This window comes from Oenanthe melanoleuca, chromosome 3 (assembly GCF_029582105.1).
Source record: "Oenanthe melanoleuca isolate GR-GAL-2019-014 chromosome 3, OMel1.0, whole genome shotgun sequence".
In the NCBI taxonomy this organism is placed as follows: Eukaryota; Metazoa; Chordata; class Aves; order Passeriformes; family Muscicapidae; genus Oenanthe; species Oenanthe melanoleuca.
The window spans coordinates 19,568,082-19,586,661 of NC_079336.1; the positions used below are offsets into that span (position 1 = coordinate 19,568,082).

At 39.9% G+C, this 18,580-nt stretch overlaps 1 protein-coding gene across 2 annotated transcripts in view; it reads left to right on the forward strand.

The window, feature by feature from the left end:
- The first annotated feature begins 2,301 nt into the window (after window positions 1-2,301).
- Window positions 2,302-18,580, forward strand: part of ARHGEF10 (Rho guanine nucleotide exchange factor 10) — a 106,292-nt gene continuing 90,013 nt past the window's right edge. For both annotated transcript variants that reach the window (XM_056487997.1, XM_056487998.1), the window contains exons 1-2: window positions 2,302-2,381; window positions 15,151-15,226. In XM_056487997.1, coding sequence (XP_056343972.1) covers window positions 15,190-15,226 — 37 coding nt within the window. In that variant the 5' untranslated portion in view covers window positions 2,302-2,381; window positions 15,151-15,189. The remainder of the gene's footprint in view (window positions 2,382-15,150; window positions 15,227-18,580) is intronic.

Consider the following 18,580-nt stretch of genomic DNA (forward strand, 5'->3'; position numbering starts at 1 on the left):
CATGGAGGGAGAAAAAAGGCATCCCATCTTCATGGCATTGTGCCACAGGGGTCAGGACACAGGCCAGGGCTGATGGTGTCCTCAAGATGCCCTGTACATGAGCTGGAGTAGGTGGATGGTGTAAATGTGTGGTGAAGATGCATGGGGTAGATGACCTATGTGCAGTAGCTCAGAGGTAAAGTGTCTTGAAGCCCCAGTAATCAGAAATGAGAGTAAGTAAATTTTGGTGAGGTTTCATGCAAGTATCAGTAAAACCAATTTAAGCATCAGCTTCTTGGAATCTGGTAATAAAAAGCATCATGTTAACAGTGGATACAGCCGTTATCTGTACTCTAATTATCAACAACTAATTATGGGTGGATAAATAATGAATTTATGTTTGCAATTATTAGGGTGCTAATTATTACTTCTAATGGGCAGCTATAAAACAGTAAGAAAGTGCAAGTTATTTTGAAAGTTAGTTTTTCTTTTTTATAAGTAGATCTGCTGTTGTTGGATTTGTCCAACAAGTTTTCCACAGTAACCTTTTCTAGGAATATATGTATGGTCACCAGAATAAAAAGAAGGAGTTGTCAAAGATCAAAAGGGTTCACAAAAAGACTTACAGAAGGATTTCAATTTTGTCTAAGATAATTGTGAAAGATAAGATAATCTGTGAAAGGTAATTATGAAAGGGAGAATTTATTGCATATAGATTGTGAGATATGTGTCAAAAGGAGAAGGATATTGCTACTAAATAATACAGAATCAAGCTAGTTGTACTTGGTCTAGGTATGTGTCTGTTTTTTGAAGTGGCCTCTAATGATAAGTGCTTTTTGAGCAGTTTGCCAAAGGTTGATTCCTCACTATTTCAGCTCCTGAAATGATAGCTTGGTGTGAAATGCAACGTATTTTAAAAATTACAAAAACAACAGGATAAAATGGTCTCTGATAGAACTGAGTGGTGTTTGACATGAAGTGAACATCATAATGGTATTCCTGGCCCTAACTTTTACTATGGCCTAATATTCTTGTTTGTTTTCTTTCACAGAACATATAGAGTTATGTGAAATATATTTTGAGTCAATGCCATAATGAACTGCATTAAAAAGAAATAACGTTGTGAAAATAGAAACATTTTTTGAAAGGAAGAGTTTGAAAAAAATTATGATTCAGACTGTGTGAACCCACACAAAGACTTGGTAGTTGTGAATCTGTGTTGTTAAACTACAGACAGAGAGAAAATGTAGGGAAAAGATGTATTAATGAAATATCAAATGCTATCATTTTCTAGTAATGTTTTCCTGTAATGATAATGAATTTTCTGTTTACTGAGGGTATTTTATTACTTACTGTAGAATGAGTTTACTTAAATGGTCAGGGATCACTGCTAGATGATGCATGGATCTTTGAACAGCATTTAGCTCAAATATTTCATTCTTAAAAGTGGTCCAAAGATTTCAGGTAATACTTAACTCTATTAAATAGTTGTAATGACTTATAATTTATTTAAGAATTTATAATGTACTTAAGAGCATTTATTTTTATTGAAGTGTGACAGATGTGTACACGGATATATTGTAAGGTACACATTTGCAAAATGATTGCATCTTGTAAAGGTTTTCTATATATTAACTAAGTGGCATGGTCAGTCCTGAATGTACCAGTGGCTGGTGTTACTCTCAGGACAGGCATCCCACACTTGAGTGGCACCGGCTTGGAGTGGCTGTGGGGTTGGCTGGTCAGTGCGGGTCTGCAGCGATTCTCCTGTCAGGACTGCCACAAGAGAAGGATGCAGACAGCAAAAATGTTCGGCATGAGGTGCCGGCGCCTCTAGATAGCATTTACATTGAAATCTACGACTGGATTTTAAGTTATAAATGAGATTAAAATCCAAAACAGCGCCGCGGCCCAGTGTGAACCCTGGCATGCTCGGGCTATTCGTGAGCAGGAGGCTGAGTGTGCCGAGTGTGCAGCCCCGGGTGCCATGCCGGGCCGCTCCGCTCTCCCCGCCGCACCGAGGGGCCGAGCGGCGGGAGGCGCTCCCGGCCCGGGCGGCGTCACCTGCGGGGCAGGAATGCGGCGGGCCCGGGGACAGAGGTACCGCCCCGGCCCGGCCCGGCCCGGCCCGGCGGGACAGCTGCGATCCAGCGGGGGCGGGCGCTAAGGGCGGCGGCGGCCCCGGGCGGGCGCTGAGGGCGGCCGCGGCGAGGCGGGGCGGGGCCGGGCCGGGCGGCTCCCGCCGGCGCTCAGGAGCTCCGCCCGGCGGCCAGAGCGAGCTCCGCGGGCAGTGACGTGTCCGGGCCGCCGGGCAGGAGCGGGGCGGAGCGGAGCGGGCCGGGCCGGGCCGGGCGGCGGCCGCCTCGCAGCGTTTGGCGGCGGCTCCGGCCGCGGCGGCGGAGGTGGGTGCTCGCTTCGCGCCCGGTCTCGCTCCGGTGCTGTCACGGGAAGTTCGCTCCTCGGAGGGTGGGCTCGGTGCTTGGCGCGGAGACGCCCTGCAGGGCGGGGGCTGCGGGGCGGCGGGCGCTGGACCCCGGCGGGAGTTCGGCGGAGGAGCCGCCGGGCGAGGAGGGCGGGACGCGTGGTGCGGGATTGCCATTAAACAGGTTTTGCCGTGCGAGGTGGGTCGCTGCAGCGAGCGTGCGAGGGTCCGGAAAGCGCCTTGGCCAAACTTCTCGCTGTTGAGCTGAGGTGAAGTTTTTTCCGCGAGGTTTCCGCGGGGGTTTCTCGCGTGTGCGCTGCTCCGTGTTCCGCGGTGTGGGCAGCCGCCGGCTCCGGCTTCGCTCCTCTCCATCAGCTACGGACACGGCTATGGAAAATAGAGCTCCCGTGGGGGCTGCAGTTCCTTTCCTCCCCCGTTCTTCAAAGCTGGTGTCGACCAGTTTTCTAGTTGGCATCTGCAATTATATTGGTTGTTTTGAAACAGGGGAAATATACTTCTTCAATAAATACTGTCCTTTTATGTATTTTTTTTCCTTTGGTTTCTTTGTAATTAACGGTGCAGCTATTGGAGTTACATAGTTGTTTGTGGTGATCCCAAACCATGCTGTTGCTTTTGCAAGATGCCCTGTGCTTACAGGGTAAAGTAAGAAGAGCTTTAAAAGATTGCCCAGTCATGCACTGGACGAGTGAGTGAGCAAGCTGTGCCAATAGGCAGTACCAAGGGCTTGGAAAGGCAGCTGTTAATAATTTGACCACAGCAAAGGCTTATTTTACAGATTTTTAGATAGTATTTGTTTTTTTGGCCAAAACAATTTTATCCATCTTAAATTCTGTCCTCTTTCATTTACATATTTCTTCAATCCATTTTCTTTTCTTTCCCAGAGATACTAAGATCATGGCTTTTACCTTGATCTAGCAGGTTTTAAGTTGTTTAATTGCAATGTAAAAAGCACCTTTTTTTTTCAGTCTTGCAGTTTAACTGTTAACATTAAAAGCTGTAGGGTTGGGGTCTTTTTTTCACGAGTCAGAAAATAAAAAATATTGCTTAGAAACTATTTAATGCTAAATAAATACAGTGAGGTTATACCAGCATTGTTAGTTTGTGGCTATTTTTACTGTAAATAAAATAATTTTTTTCCTAAAGCTTTCACTCTGCTTGGTGAACCCCAGTGAGAAATCTGTTCTGTGGTAGAAATGAAGTATAACATTTTAAAGATTTTCTGTTGGCACTTAGGAGACACAGGTTTATTGCCTGAATGTGGGACATGTTCGGTGCCTACAACTTCAAGCCCATTATTCAGGCAGAGGTTCTGGCTGTTCAGCTTTTTCCTTCAATGGGCCCTTCATTCTTTTCACTTGGGTGATCTGTTTGATCTTGATAATCTGTCTGACTTGCTTTGTTTAATCCATCTTGTCTTTTTTTTTTTTTCCCTCCTTCTCACCCTCAGGCTTAGTACTCCATGAACTAGTTACATGTGTTTATCTGGTTGTGAACAGTAGTTCTTTAGATACTACCTTGAAATCTGATGTTTCTGGAAGCTCTGCAGTGAGATTTCAAGATTTTTTTTATACTATATTCTATGGATTTCTTAGATTACCCATGGCATTGTACATGAGATGTGACTACTGTGTGAGTGATGACAGGTGTCTTGTGGTGGTACTGGGTTTCCAGCTTCTGTGGCTGATACCCACAGATGGATGTGGCAGGAGAAATGACCCTGGAGCAAACTGACACTTGAGTAATGGGCTGTCCATCACCTCCTGCTGAGTGTGGGGGCCTGGCAGCATCCTGTGGGTTTGGGCTGCAGGATTTGGAGAGGAGCCCCAGTGCTGTGTGATGGGTGTGTATGGTCTGGCATTGCAGCTCTGAGATGTGGAAGCCAAATGCACGAGTCTTGTGCTGTTGGCTCTGACAGGCCAGTGATGAGCATGCTAAAGTACTGAAAAGGGGATTGCCTCCTTCCCTCCATGCTGAGGAGCTCTCTTTGACCCTGAGCTATGCTAATGTCTAGCAGGTAGGCTATGATTTCACTCATCAGTAGACAGCAAAAATCCTTTCCCATACTGGAATACTGTAAAAGAAGCTTTGTCTTGCCAGGCTGGGCTGAATGGGGCTCTGAACAACCTGGTCTGGTGGAAAATGTCCCTGCCTCATACATGGCAAGGGGGTTGGAACCTGGATGATTTTAAGGTCCTTCCCAACCCAAACCATTCTACGATTTTGTGAAGAGATCTCAACAGCAGAATTTACATAAACATTTGAAGGAAGAAATCAAACCTGAAGGGCTATTGTTAGACTTCATAATTGTTAATGGAATTTAATGCAATTGGGAATAGTACATTGCTTATTTATAAAACAGGAAGTCTGCCTCTATACTACTTGGAAATTATTTTTAGTATCTGATGTAGAAAATTTGTAAACTTCAGTCTATTTCTGAGGCAGCCAGGAAGCAAAAGCTGCAGTCCAGAAGGAGATTTTGATTCAGACTTTCAGACTAAACTTTCTATGTTGTGCAGAGCTGCAGTCAGTTTATTTGTGCATCTGTAGTACACTGTTCTCAGTTTTGTTAGTGATGGAGAAATGAGCTGAGGTACTTCTTTTCTTCATTTTACATAAGTGGGTCAGTAATTTTATTTCCACTTATATACAGTGACTTCTATTTCACTTTTTTATTTATGCATTTCCAGTTATAGTTTTACTTTAGAATGTTAGAAGGGATCCCATGAAGTAGTCATATGGTTTCTAAAAGGTATTTTTTAAACTGTCTTTCTGTAAATTGAGCCTCCTGATGTTTTTTTGAGCTGTAATTTCTGGATTATCCTTGGATATGCTTCTTGTGGAATATCTATTGCAGCAATTGTACCTTAGAGAAACTTCCTTTGGAGTTACAGTGTTAAACACTGTGAATGCAATTGTTCTTACTTTTTGAACATTTTGAATGTTATAATGAAACAACAAATGAGGTTTCATTGATATTGATATGAATTAATCTTTCATTTTGGATGTATTTGGCAACATGCTTTGAGGGAAGCATTTTTCATATCTAAGATCATATTTTGTTAAAATTAGCATTTATTACAGATAATTTTTGCCCATTCCTTTTAATACAATGTCATTCCTGTTATTGCATCTGTTAGTGGAAAATCAATATTGGTGAATTCTTTTCTGAATTTAGAGGTAGTCTAGCAAGTAGAAAAGCTGCAAGCCTGGATGCTTGGGAATTTTCAGGGATTGGTTCATAAACTGAAGCCTGACAATTACTTAGAGGAGACTACAGGCGTATCATGAGGGAGAGAGGCTCTTCGTTATAAAGAGGTGGGAAGCACATGAGCAAAGTAAACCAGAATTCTCATTATGGACCTATACAACTATGTCTTAGCATTCTTTTTGTTTTCAGATCTTTCTCAATAATGTCACTGTATTGTGGTCATGTGGTATGCAGAGAGCAGAATATTGTGACTCATGTTCTGTCACATATCCATGGCAGAAAACTGCTGCATTATTATTAGCATCTTTTGAGATTTTAATCCGTTGGACATTTTCTTATTGTAAAGAATCTTGAGTTTTACTTGCACCAAAATAATGTAGGTTATTTAGAAACCAGGAACATGTAAAAGTAGAACTTGTTTCTAAGGGAGTGATGACAAGTAATGCTAAACAAGAGTTGAAAAATATGTTTTCAAACTTGTGTTTTTAGATCAAAAACTTGATTCATGTTTATTCTGAAATGCCTGAGTCAGCAAGACTGTGGGAAGTGATGCATAACTGCACAACATTGATTATGTCCTACATGTCCACTGCTCACTCAGGAAGCCTGAAGCTTAATGTCAAATGCGTGGGTGAAGCAGTTAAGCAGAGCAAAATAAATTGTTCTACTTACGTGCTGCTGAATAGGGGCATTATCTTGCAAAAATCTGTTTCAGTGACTTACTGTACTGTACAATACTTGTTGCTTGGGACTGAACCATGAATGTGAACTATTAGGATCCAAGCTCAAGGTCAAACATTCATTCTTGTTTCTCTTCTGTAATCTCTTGTTTCTCAAAATGCATTTAAAAATTGCAGGAATAATATGGATATTTTTTCCTTAGAGATACAGACTGTACATCTCAAAAACTTCCAAGAAAGAGGGTAAACACTATTTCCTTATCTGCAAAATGGGGTAATAACTTACTGAGAAGTAGATGGCAATATTTAGATTTCCTGGTAGGATCACAGTGAGTCTCAAGCTTATGTCTCTTGATTTTATATTTTTCACTTTTCTAAAGTATACTCAGTCTCATCCTCAGTGTCCTTTTAGAATTTCATATTTAATATTCAATATTGTTGCAAACCACAGATTGAATAATTTGAGTTTTAAAAACTTCACTTTCAAATTGTAGAAGATGCAGAAGATTTATGTCTGCTAGATAATTTCCAAATCAAGAAAAGAGTGAAGACTCTTGATGTTTGAACTAGATGTAGAACTTACACTTCTGTGGGAATCTAACTTCCATTATACATTTTTGAAGACAGGGGCTATTCTTTGCAGCTACTATTACTATTTTTCCTTCTTCCTGTAATTAATGATTTAACAGCTGCATTACCTGCTTTCTGATCTATTTGAATAACATGTTGGTGTTAGAAAATCAGTGAAAATAGTTTTATTTTTCTAGAGCATGCATTTTAGCTTTGTTATAGAAATGTATTTCCATATATTTTTGAAGCTCAGTAATAAGACTCTATTTATATTCTTAATAACTTTATTCACTAGGTGAAATATATTTGTTCAACTCGATGATTTTCTAATAATCAGATAGTATGAGTTGTCCTTGATGAGAAACAGCATGGTTACTTTTCCAAGGACAGTAGAACCCAAAGAGCTGAAGATGTTTGGGTAAAGTGTCTCTGGTTTGCAGGCAGCAGTAGTAACTGAATATCCATTTCAGTGTATCCTTTCACTTGCATCCTTGGAATCGCTTCTGGTGGAAATTTTCATCAGTTGTCATCAGTCTCTTGAAAGACAACCTGTGCCTTGTGAAACTAGGATGCAAAGATTTAGTGCAAGTTGAGGCAAGACTTTCTGCTTTTGTAATGAATGTCTGACTAATGTATAGTTGGAGGGAAAAAAATGCTTTATTGACTGTATCCATAAATAACATTTCCATGGCTTTTTTTTCAAGTTGAGACCTTAATTTGCTGGAGAATGAAACCATGTTCCTGGAGGTGATATGTATTTTATTACTGTATTTTACATATAGGGGTGATCAGAATTAATATAATAAATGGTATTTTGGTGCATTTTTAATAAAAAGCATTTCTAAACTCTCTGCATAATAGTTCTAATTACACATGTATTCTAATAATATGTATGCAACTGAACCCTGTATAGGTTTACATCACAACTGAAGTGGGCTGCAGCATATAAGGATCTTCTCTGATTAAAAAATAGAAACCTTGATGAGGATATTTCCAATTAAGGTAGTTCTTCATATCCAGCATTGAAAGGAACTAATCTGAATTGAATTTAAAAAAGGAAATTGCAGAAATGTGATTACTTTTCCAGATGAAGTTGCTTGCTTAAGATCAAATTATAGCACAAATTAAGAATAATACTCCTAATAGTAATGTATTTTTATTTTGTTTGCATGTGGGACATGAAGGATCTTTGTCTTGACCCACTGATGCAGTTTTCTAGTTTGTGTGGCACAGAAGAAAAACAGGTAGTTCTTGACTTAAAACATATGATGCCAGTGTTTGCTTTTAATTCTTCAGATTCTTGCAATTTGTTACAGTACTTTTGACCTCCAGGATGGTCTGTGAATCCTGGGGTGATGCCTGTCTTCTTACTTTGGATATTCAAACAATTGCCAGGACAAAAGACAGGAGCAAGACTCATTCACTAAAAAAAGTTAGGTGTCCTAAGTGCATGTTTGGGAACCTCTTTCTTTCTCTGGTTTACTTTTTATCTATATTCCTCTTATTCCTCAAACATTTGTAGGTCATGTCTGTTGTAAAGTAAATATATTGCTACTGAGTTTAATGAAACCATATGCTTGTGTTGGATTCAGCAAGGTCTTTTGCAGAATGTCATTGTGATCTAGGTGGGTGTGTGGTTAGGTAGGTGGAAGCCTGGTGGGATGGTTGGATTTGGGGGTGGCTGGTTGGCTGTAACATGAGGCTGGTAAGCAGTGGGGAGCCCAGCTGTCCATCATAGGATGTGTCCAGTTTAATGTTGTGCGTGAGGTGGAAGTTGACCAGCCCTTGCTCACAGAGTTTGCAAGTGACACCAAACTGGGGAAGAGGGGCTGGCAGTGGATGTGTTTGAGATTCAGGCTGTCATTCAGAAGGACTTGTGTGGATTGGGGGAGCTGGCTGGCAAGAACTCTGTGGAATTCAGCAATGAGGAGGGTAAGGTTACACACCCAGGAAGGAATGTCTCCTTGGAGGGGAAGAGTTCCTCTCACTCAGCACTTGTCAGACCACACCTGCAGCATTTCATCCAGTTTTGTGTCCACACCTCACCCCAGTGCAAGAGAGATGAGGATAAAACTGAGCAAGTTCAGCACAAGGCTGCTGCTGTGTCAGGGAGTAGCAGCAGTGTCCTGGAGGAGAAAGAAACTTCATGGGGGTCTGGCAGTGTGCTCCCACCAGCTGGCAGACTGTGAGGAAGGGGGCAGGATCACAGGCTGTGGTCATAACTGAAGTAAGAGTAGCTCTAGCTAGATGTAAGGACGACGTTTTATTCTAGAAGGACAACAGAACAAGGTGGCAGGATGCCTGACATGGTCGTGCAGTCTGTCTTTAGAGATTTTCTGGTATCTCAGTAAATAAAGCAGCCTGGTCTCACTTGGTGGTGGACTTGGCTTGGAGCAGCAGGTTGGGCTACAGGACTGCCTGCCAACCTGAACAAATCTATCAAGCAGTGATTCTGTAATTTGCCTTGCAATAGTAATCTGTAGAGGGGAGGAACATAAATACTAAAAATTTAACAGCGCTGATCGCAATGTGATCAGGACCATTTAGACAAATCTACAAATGCAATCTTTGCTTCCCTTCTCTTTTTCCTTCCTCTAGGTGATGTACTGAGTAGGAATCTAGGTGTAGAAAAGCTGTCAGTAATATCCTTTATAAAGAAAGATTAGAAAACCCATCTTCAGCCATGTTTTTGGGGTATCTCTGTAGATTGCTTCTTTTTCAGGATTTGCTGCTGCTATATTTTCTCTGGTCTTGAGCAGGATACTGTTTGGTGTGAGAAAGGGGAGCAGAAAAAGAAGCAAAGTAGCTTTTGTCAAAGTGGTTTGCATTCTGAAAAATGTGCATCTCTGCAGATCTGGCCTAGTTTGAATTGCTGTAAGAAATAGAATGTTGCCCAACTTTAACTTTGCCAAGAATTGTGCTTCTGTGTAATTTTCTACCTGAACCTATATACTTCCTTTTTATTCCATTGGTTGTGATTTCAGTAATTTTCTTTGCTAAATTTAAAGATAAAATTTGTATAGAATGGGACTCTTAGCTATTAATAAAAGCAAATATATGTTCAAAGAAATAATGATCCAGTCTTGATACTGACTTCTTTAATGGCTTACAGCGTGGGATAGGAAGCTGCCATAATAGAAATGGCTGTTTCATTCATACTCACTGTAGGCACCTCTTAAAAATTTTACAGTCTATGTTTCTTAGGAATAACTTCTATGGAGAACAAATTGTTCAAGATGTTTTTATTTTTTGTCTGTTAGGGAGCCTTCTTGAACTACAGGAGGTAAAAAAATAGGCAATTAGCCTACCTTGTGCCTTCTTCTGTCTTGCAATTTCCCTGCACTGCTGAAAGAGTCTTCATAGCAAATTTCAGCAAGAGTTACTTCCCAATAGGAGTTTTGTAGTTCTAGGTGGAAGAAGACTCAATTGGGCATTATACAGCAATATTCACTAAGTGATATGGACACAAGGGGGTTTTAGACATTCATGGGCTTTACCTTCTCAAGTTTTGTTGTTTTGATGTTTTTGTCGTTTAATTTTTAGACTCTCAAGCTTTCTCAGAGACATTGCATTTCTGCTTGGACTAAGCTTTCTCCACAAGTTTCTTGGAAATTATTCTCCTTGATTCAGCTTCTGTTTCCTATTATGAAATGTTCATTCTTTCTGCAGTGCTAAGAATGAAGAGTCCTGATGTTTCTGCAGTTACAGTGCATGCACCCTAAAGAGAAGGTATATGTGAGTCACCTTTAAATTCTTAGGGTGATAGAGCTGACAAAGCTTGGATGCACATGCCCTTTGGGAGCTCAGTACATAAGTTCTGTGTCCCAGGTCTGAATGCTGCACTGCCTTGTAGTTTTGGCAGAGTTTGTGCTGGTGCCATTTTCCTTGTGTTCTGACTTCTGCACAAGCAGTGGAAAATAGTTTTGTTGAAGTGGAAATGCAGATGTTGATCAGTATTTGTAATTATTTAGCTGAGAACTGATGGTCTGTTGTTTGTCCCACAATTAGAGGAAGCCATTGAACAAAATCAGATATGCAGATGGAGATGAGAAGCCTAGTCCTGGAGGCAAAAGGAGTTACCAGAGGTTAGGAGAAAGGAAGACTGAGTCTCAGAGAGGAGTGTTGACGTTCTTCTATAGTCTTTGGACAAGGATAAAGGTGTCTTTGCCTTTGTTTCATTTGCTGAAACTGCCCTTTGCTGTGGAATCAGAACTTCAGTCTCCGATTATGCAGGTGTTAGCACTTTGAGGTTGTGAGGTCTGCTGTAGAGCATCACAGACTCTCACTTCCTTCAGTAGCAGCTTCCATGGTCAAAGGTGAGTGTAGTTGGTGGAAAATTTGAGATGTTGGGAGCTGTGCTTAGGGATTATTTCACACTTGGATGATTTTGGTTTCTGGTGTGAGTGCCATTGGATTTCTGACTGTTTTAACTGTGGAGGACTTCTCTGCATTAGAAACGTTGCCCATGAACATATGGTTTTAATGTGGTTTTTAAGTTATTTTTCTTTTTTTCCTTACATATCAACTTAAAACTTTGAAAGCATTGCAAACTTGGTCAGGAACTGAGTATATTGCAGTATAATAAGGGACCTGTTGTGTTTTTTTTCTTTGAAAATGTACACATTTAATATGATTATTCCTGATTTTTAGTGCCAAATGTAGGAAGTTACTAGCTAAACATCTGGAATAAAACCATGCTATTGTGCTACAAGTAGGTTTTTATTTTTAATAGTAGTCCCTGAGGCTTGGAATAGGGGGAAAGGAGACCATCTGTAGACCACTTTTGTGGCCCACAGCTATCACTGCTATCTCTACCCACATCTGAAGCAAAGAAGGTTATGAGCACCAAGTCAGGTGAATTCCTTTCACATCTGGATGCCAATGGGAAGTGTTAAACTTTCAGCTAAGTAACTGAGAGCTTCTTTCTGTCCCTTTGTTCCTGTGATTGCTGTAGAGTCTGGAGGGGTGCAGTTTGAGTCATTAAACAGAGGTTATACTGTGTTTGAGAAGACTGTTACATGGGGGAGAAGAGCTCCATACTTTTATAGCCTCTGTGTTATTCTGAGCAGGTCAGGGCAGTTGTTCACTTATTCATATTTAAAATTTTATTATGAAATATGCATGAATATAGTAGCACATGTGTTTCATGTTTAATAAGGATTTTTTTTCTTTTTACAGTTTTAAAAATAACTTTGGACCAAAATCATGATATTCTGTGTCTTAAAAGCTGTTAATTTTTAAAATATACTTTTATGTTAAAAGCACTGTTAAAAGACTCAGTGGTCTTGATGCTGCATCTGGAGTTTGGTGTTGCTTGTGAGGCCCCAGTACAAGTGAGGGGCTGTTAAACTGGGACAAGGCCAGTAAAGGCCACTGCTATGGTTGGGGGTGGGAAGAGGTCAGGAGAGGCTGAGGGAACCGGGTTTGTGTCATTTTGAGAAGAAAGGAATGAAGGGGATTAAATTGCAGTCTTCTGCTTCCCAAGGTGAGCTTGGAAAGAAGGTGGAGCCAGGATTTTTTTAGGGTGAACAGCAGGAGAATGGGAGGCAATGCTGCAAGCTGCTGCAAGGCCAACTCTGGTTGGGCTTACGGGAAAAACTCTTCCTGGAGCTTCTGGTTTAGCTCAGGAGCAGGATGCTCTGGGGAGTGGTGAAACCTCCACCTTCATGGGGTTTAATAACTTGGGGGGACAAAGGCCCTGAGCAACCTGAGTTAATTTTGAAAACAACTGTCTTGAGTATATGAGAGAACATTCAGAAATCCCTTTCAGCTTAATTTGAGCTTTGATTTTCATGATTATTGTATAAATGCACCTGTAAGCTGTGCTGTGTAACCTTGTTAGCAGGAGAATCAATGGAAAAGCACTTGAGTACAAATGTAAATGTACCATATGCTGCTAGTCAAATTAAATCATCTGCCTTAATCTTGATTAAACATCTTTAAGTTGAGGTAGTTCCTCTGCCTGTCTAAAGAAGAATGAAAAACTTCTCATTGAAATATGGTGCTATTAGAGATTGTTCATAAGCATGCTGCCTGCTACATAATATGGCAATTATTTTCTTTTTTGGAGGATATTAATGCAATCTGTAATACATAAGCTCTCTTTTCTGCTGCAGGGTTTTTCTGAGCATTTAAAAAGTAGAGGAAAATATGTGGGACTTCAAAATGAGTTAATGTAATGTATAAATCAATCCCTGAGGCATTCTTAAGTGAGAAAGTGTATCTTTCTTCTTGTGAATAACTGCACTGTTCAGATGGGAGCAAGCAGGTCAGTGGGTAGGACTCTAACACTGGGTCTGTGTCCTTCTTTGACACAATTCTGGTGTAATTTGAAGCATGTCACTGTGAGCTAGATCAAAATGGAAATCAAGCTCCATGGCTCAGTTCTGTGTCTTGTTAATATTTTCTGGTCAGGAAGGAATTGATTTTAAAAAATCATTGTTGGAACTTAACTTTGATAAATGTTTAAAAGTTTGCATCATATACTTAAAGAAAAAATATCAGCAGCAATCTGAAGGCTTTAGCTGCTCTCTTAAAGATGCATTTGGAAAAGGTGCTGAGAGTCACTTTCAGAGGTTTCCTGGCTATTACATGTGTCATCTATTTTGTTGAAAACCTATTCTCCAGTCATGAGCAGCTTTAAAAAAATATAGGAAAATAGCCATTTCTTCAAATCATAACTATCACTTGTTTTGGCTGACAGTTTTGGTGTGGCAGGATTCATTCCAGACATCTGTGAGCAGGAACAGGCCTTGGAGCTCTGTAGATGTAAGCTGTAGAGAAGCTTTAGAAAGAACATTGTATAGTGAAAGCACATAATGGAATTTATTGTGTTATAGGCAGATGTTGGGTAAATCCTTTCTGAGCCTTCGCTCTGAAGCTACTTGATTTTGGAGTAAGAGTTACCAAAGCTGCAGATAGTTTAAAAGGGAATTTTGTATGTTTAGTAAATGAAGTTGTTATGAATTGTCTCATCATAATAGGATCTTGCACTGCCAGATTTGTTATCCTTCCTGGTACATCTATCCTGATAATTCACCCTTGCAAACCTAATGTTAGGGAGGTAAATTGCCTGGTGCTTCCTAGGGTTGGATCCTTTTTTGAAGCTTTTTTTCTTTCTATTCACTGCCACTTTTTCTGTAAGTGGCAGTTGATTTGACCTTTGTATCCTGATCCATTTAGTTTAATATTTCGCCACTGTACCTTGAATTTCACTGTCTCCTTCAACTTAATCTTTTCATATTTGGGCTATGGAGACTTCCCAAGGGCTTGAGCTGTTTTGTTGCCAGCAGATGAGATAACTTCTTCAGATGAACATCTCAAGAGTAGGACAGAAAATTCAGCATTGGCTCTTCCACTCTCTTAAAACCATATTAAAGGGATTATCTTTTGTAGTGTTTGGAAACTTACTTTTCCTCCTCAGCCTTATGCTGAAATCCATCTTTTTGACATGCTGTCTCTTGAGTTAGAGAGAAAATGGGCTGAGGGCAGTGTGTGTACATTGCTTAGTACAATAGGTTTTCCTTCTGGATGATACTGGAATGTCACTATGAAGTAGCATTATGGAGAAGGAAGGATATTGTCTCTCATGGATTCTGGGCTTTGTTCACTTCAGTTGTGTGTTCAGTACCAAAGTAGGGGAATGCTTTGTAGAAGTATTATTTTCCTTAAAACATGAGATCAATGGCATTTGAGAAAAGAAGATAAAAGAAAAGATCCTCAGGAACTTGCTTTCTAGTACTTCACTTTCCTTAGGAAAGGTGGAAATAAAGGGACTCAAGCAGAATTTTTAAGATTAGCAAAAAAAAATTGGAAAGAAGCTGTGTACAAAGTGTATGGTTAAAACTTGTTATTTCTGATTGCTGAATAGAGAAAAGCATCACAAAAACTGATAAGCTTCCTAGAATTTTTATCCTTCGCTCTTTCACAAAGATTTTAAGATGGAATATATACTCCAAACAGACATTGAAATAACATGTTTTAGTAATCTCCTTGTGATTGTCACAGTGGGAACTGCAGAGTACCAAATAGTTTAAAACTTTGTCTTTCTTCAACTGGCTTACTGAGATCATTAAAAGAATTGGCTCCAAAACCGAGGGCTGTACATAAAAATTTGGACTATATTCATATCTAAGCAAGAAGCCAGGCAAATTTCCTCTCTTCCATAATGATATTAGCTAATAGGCGTGAGCTTGGCCAAATTGAAAAGGAGTGTCTCAATACTTGGAATTTGTGCTCATCTACAAAACATGTTCCCTTCGTTTTTGCAGAGTTTTCCAGTCTGCTAAAGGTGCGGTGGATACACTAGAATGGATACAGAGGATTTCCCTCCACCACCACCAGAAGGTAATTGAAATAGTTTGGAGTTTAAAGCCAGTTTTTCCATAAGAATTTGATTCTTTCCAGTAGTGATTTTACCTCTGCAACATTTCCTTTCCCCATATCACCCTAAGGCTCGGTCCCAGTGATATTCTGTTGAAATGTGAGCTCTGTCTTGTTCTTGGACTTCACTCATTGGTGTAGTTAGAACGTGATGGAAAGAAACCTGGGAGGCATTGGTCCTTGCTGTCCAAATCTGTCTAGCACTTTATTATGTACATTGATAAATGGATATATTAATATGTATAAATAATATACATTATTGCCTATAAGACATTTCACTTAATGTTCATGCAGAACTTACATCAAGTCGTTTGAGTATGAAAACAGATTTAATCTTAGTTTTGTTCAGCTGTAACACTTTAGGAATTTGGGAATTGTCATTCTAGATCAGAGCTGCTTCCTCTCTAGTTTAGGCAACGCTACAGATAGAGGTCTGTTTCTAGATACTGCCTATGGAGTTTGGAATGTGAAAGAAGCAGAAACTTGTGAAATCAGCTTTTAATGGGTTAGATTTCTGGCCAACATTATTGGCAGTTTCATTTATGCTCTGAGATATCACTGAGGTTATTGTTGGCAGCAATTCCTTGGCTGTCCATGTCCTAATCCATATGGTCAGGACCCTGAATTTAGCTCAGTTTTGTTTAGTGACAGTTACTGTGAAACTGTCTCTATGGGATAATCCATCTCCAAAGCAATGCAGTGCTGTAGGGGAAGAGCCATCCCTAAGGAATCAATATTTCCACTTGAGCAAAAGCTGCCGTTTTTCAAAGACTGCCAATAACTGCAGCAACAGCTCCAACTTTGTGCAGCATTTCAGCTTGTGGGACACTGACAAGATTTCAGGGTTATGCAGTTCAGTACGATTTCAGAATTAAAGTTCTTACTTTGCAAAGGTTTTTGTGATGTATAGAAGTATGTGTATCATGTCCTTATTTTCAGATGTATCAGTTCTTAACAGGCTGGGATTAGATTTATTTTAATATTAGATTTATTTCTAGATTGAGATTCTGCTTTACCTAATCTCGCCTCGATGTCAATTAATCTTTTGGGGGTGGGGGGAGGGGAATAGGGGGGATTTGGAACAGTCTCCCCAGAGATCAGCACCAAGCCTGACAGAGTTCAAAAAGTGCTTGGTTGATGCTCGCAGACACATGGTATGATTCCAGGGTAGCCATGTGCAGAGCCAGGAGTGGGACTTTCATGAACCTTGTGGGTCCCTTCCAGCTCAGAATATTCTGTGCTTTCTCTCTCATCTGAAAAAGCTATGTCTGAAACTAGTGGAACTTGTGTATTTTTTTAGTTTGCCATTGCTAACTCTCTTAAAACCATATTAAAGGGGTTATCAGTGAAGATAAATTTTAATAATAACACTAAAAGACATTTTAGTTAACTTTCTAGATAATTCTCATTGCCTGTTTTGCAGGTGGAAAAGAAGTGAGGATTTGAGGGCCAAGTATGGCAGCAAATAGACATAACAACTAACAAATGAAGGTTTATTTTGCTTGCATCTACACTGGCAATCCATGTGTCTGTTCAGAGGGGGTGAGCAGCACCTGTCAGTGCCTTCAGATAGTGGGCACAGGGGTGGGTTATCCTAGCTCATAGTGAGGATGAGATTCCTGTTGGGTGCTGAACCCTTTGCTACACCATTAAAATTTTTTTTTTTTACTTTTGGCATTATGATTCTAAAATCCCGCACTGGGCCCACAAGATAAGATCAGTTGCCTTTTTAAAAAAGGAAGTTCTTAAGATGTTGTGGGAAATTTTTGTTTACTTATTTTTTGTCCTAACAAAGATAGCTGTAGTGCTGAAAGTCATGTGGGCTCCTATCTATCCACAAGTGTGTACCCTGCACTATAAATCTCAGCTTTATTCTTATCGAGCAAATTTTCTATGGTTTTGTCCAGTAAATTCTCCAAACTTATTTTTTATCAATCTTAATGTATAAAAAGGGAAAAATAGTAGTAAATCTTCATCTTTGTTATGGGGATGTTGCAAGAAAACCGATGAAAAGTCCAATAATGTGTTTTCATTAGTCATAGCCATCTGAATATATGCCTTATTTAAGTTAAGGTGCAGTAAAGGTCAATAGTGAAACTGCTTCTGCCATTACTTGATGAGGAAAAACTACATGTGATAAAAGAATGGAATGTAACATATTTTATTTGTTTTAATTTATTGTGCTTATGCAACTTATCTGTTCATAGGTGTTTGGACATTCCATTCATGCATTGCTAATCAGGTAGTGACAAGTCTGTGCTGGTTACCTTTCCTACCTCAGAGCAAATTCAAGTAGTGAGTAACTTGGAAAAATTATTGCCTATGTGTTCAGTCCTCTAGATTGCTTTAAAAAGAGCTGCTTCTTCTAGTCATGATTAAAAATTTCCTAGTATTTTTCCCTGTGTATGTCAAGGGGATGTATGTTTTAGCAACCAGGGAGCAGTTGGAGTGGGGTAGATGCAAAAGCTTCCTTGGCTAAGAGCAAAATCTAAAAAAGTATTTCCAAAATGGATACTTGTGATGATAGTGCTAGCTTGTGTTCCCTTCTTTAGTGTGTCTGTACATATGAATTTAGGCATGAAGTGCAGGTATTTAGAATTTCTTACATAAAAGAATTCCATGGCTATCTTGTGAAATAAAATAGAGGATGATTCTTGTTCTGTCAACAACAAAAAAAATCCTTTCTTGAAAGCTAAATGAGACTGGCAAATTTTATTGTGGCTATGAGTTGTAATTATTCTTTTAATTGGTTGCTGTAATGGAGTGCCCTTAAGCAAACCCATTTAGACAAGAAGAGGATATGCTGTGGACTGCAGACTGTGGAGGGAAGAATTACAAAGCTGGTAGTTCTGAGAATCTGGAATCACATTGAGTCTCTCGTGTAGAGGACTTACTTTCACACTGAACAGCTGGAACTGGAGGCTGGGTGTTGATGTTATGATGGTGTTTATGTGTGATGGTCTGTACTTGTGAGATTACTGCTTTGTTAGGAGATGTCATGTCTGGCACTTTTTCATTTCTCTACCTGGAAAATATCTGGTCATCTTGAAAAGTGGAAGTCCATTTCTTTAAGTGAGGATTTGGGAGATATTTATCAGGACTGGTTTCCTTTGGAAAGCTGTGTTTGTTTGCCTGGCAGGATGGATAACAGCTTCTTGCCCAGAGGAAACTGGGGGTACTTTCTGTGTCAAGGAGGCTTAGTTTTGCAGTTTCATTGTCTCTGAATATGTCTCTCTCTCACTCTTTCTGGTACATGGCACTATGCCTCATATGATTTATCTGTGAAAACTATTAGAAAGCATTGGGTGTATTGCCTCA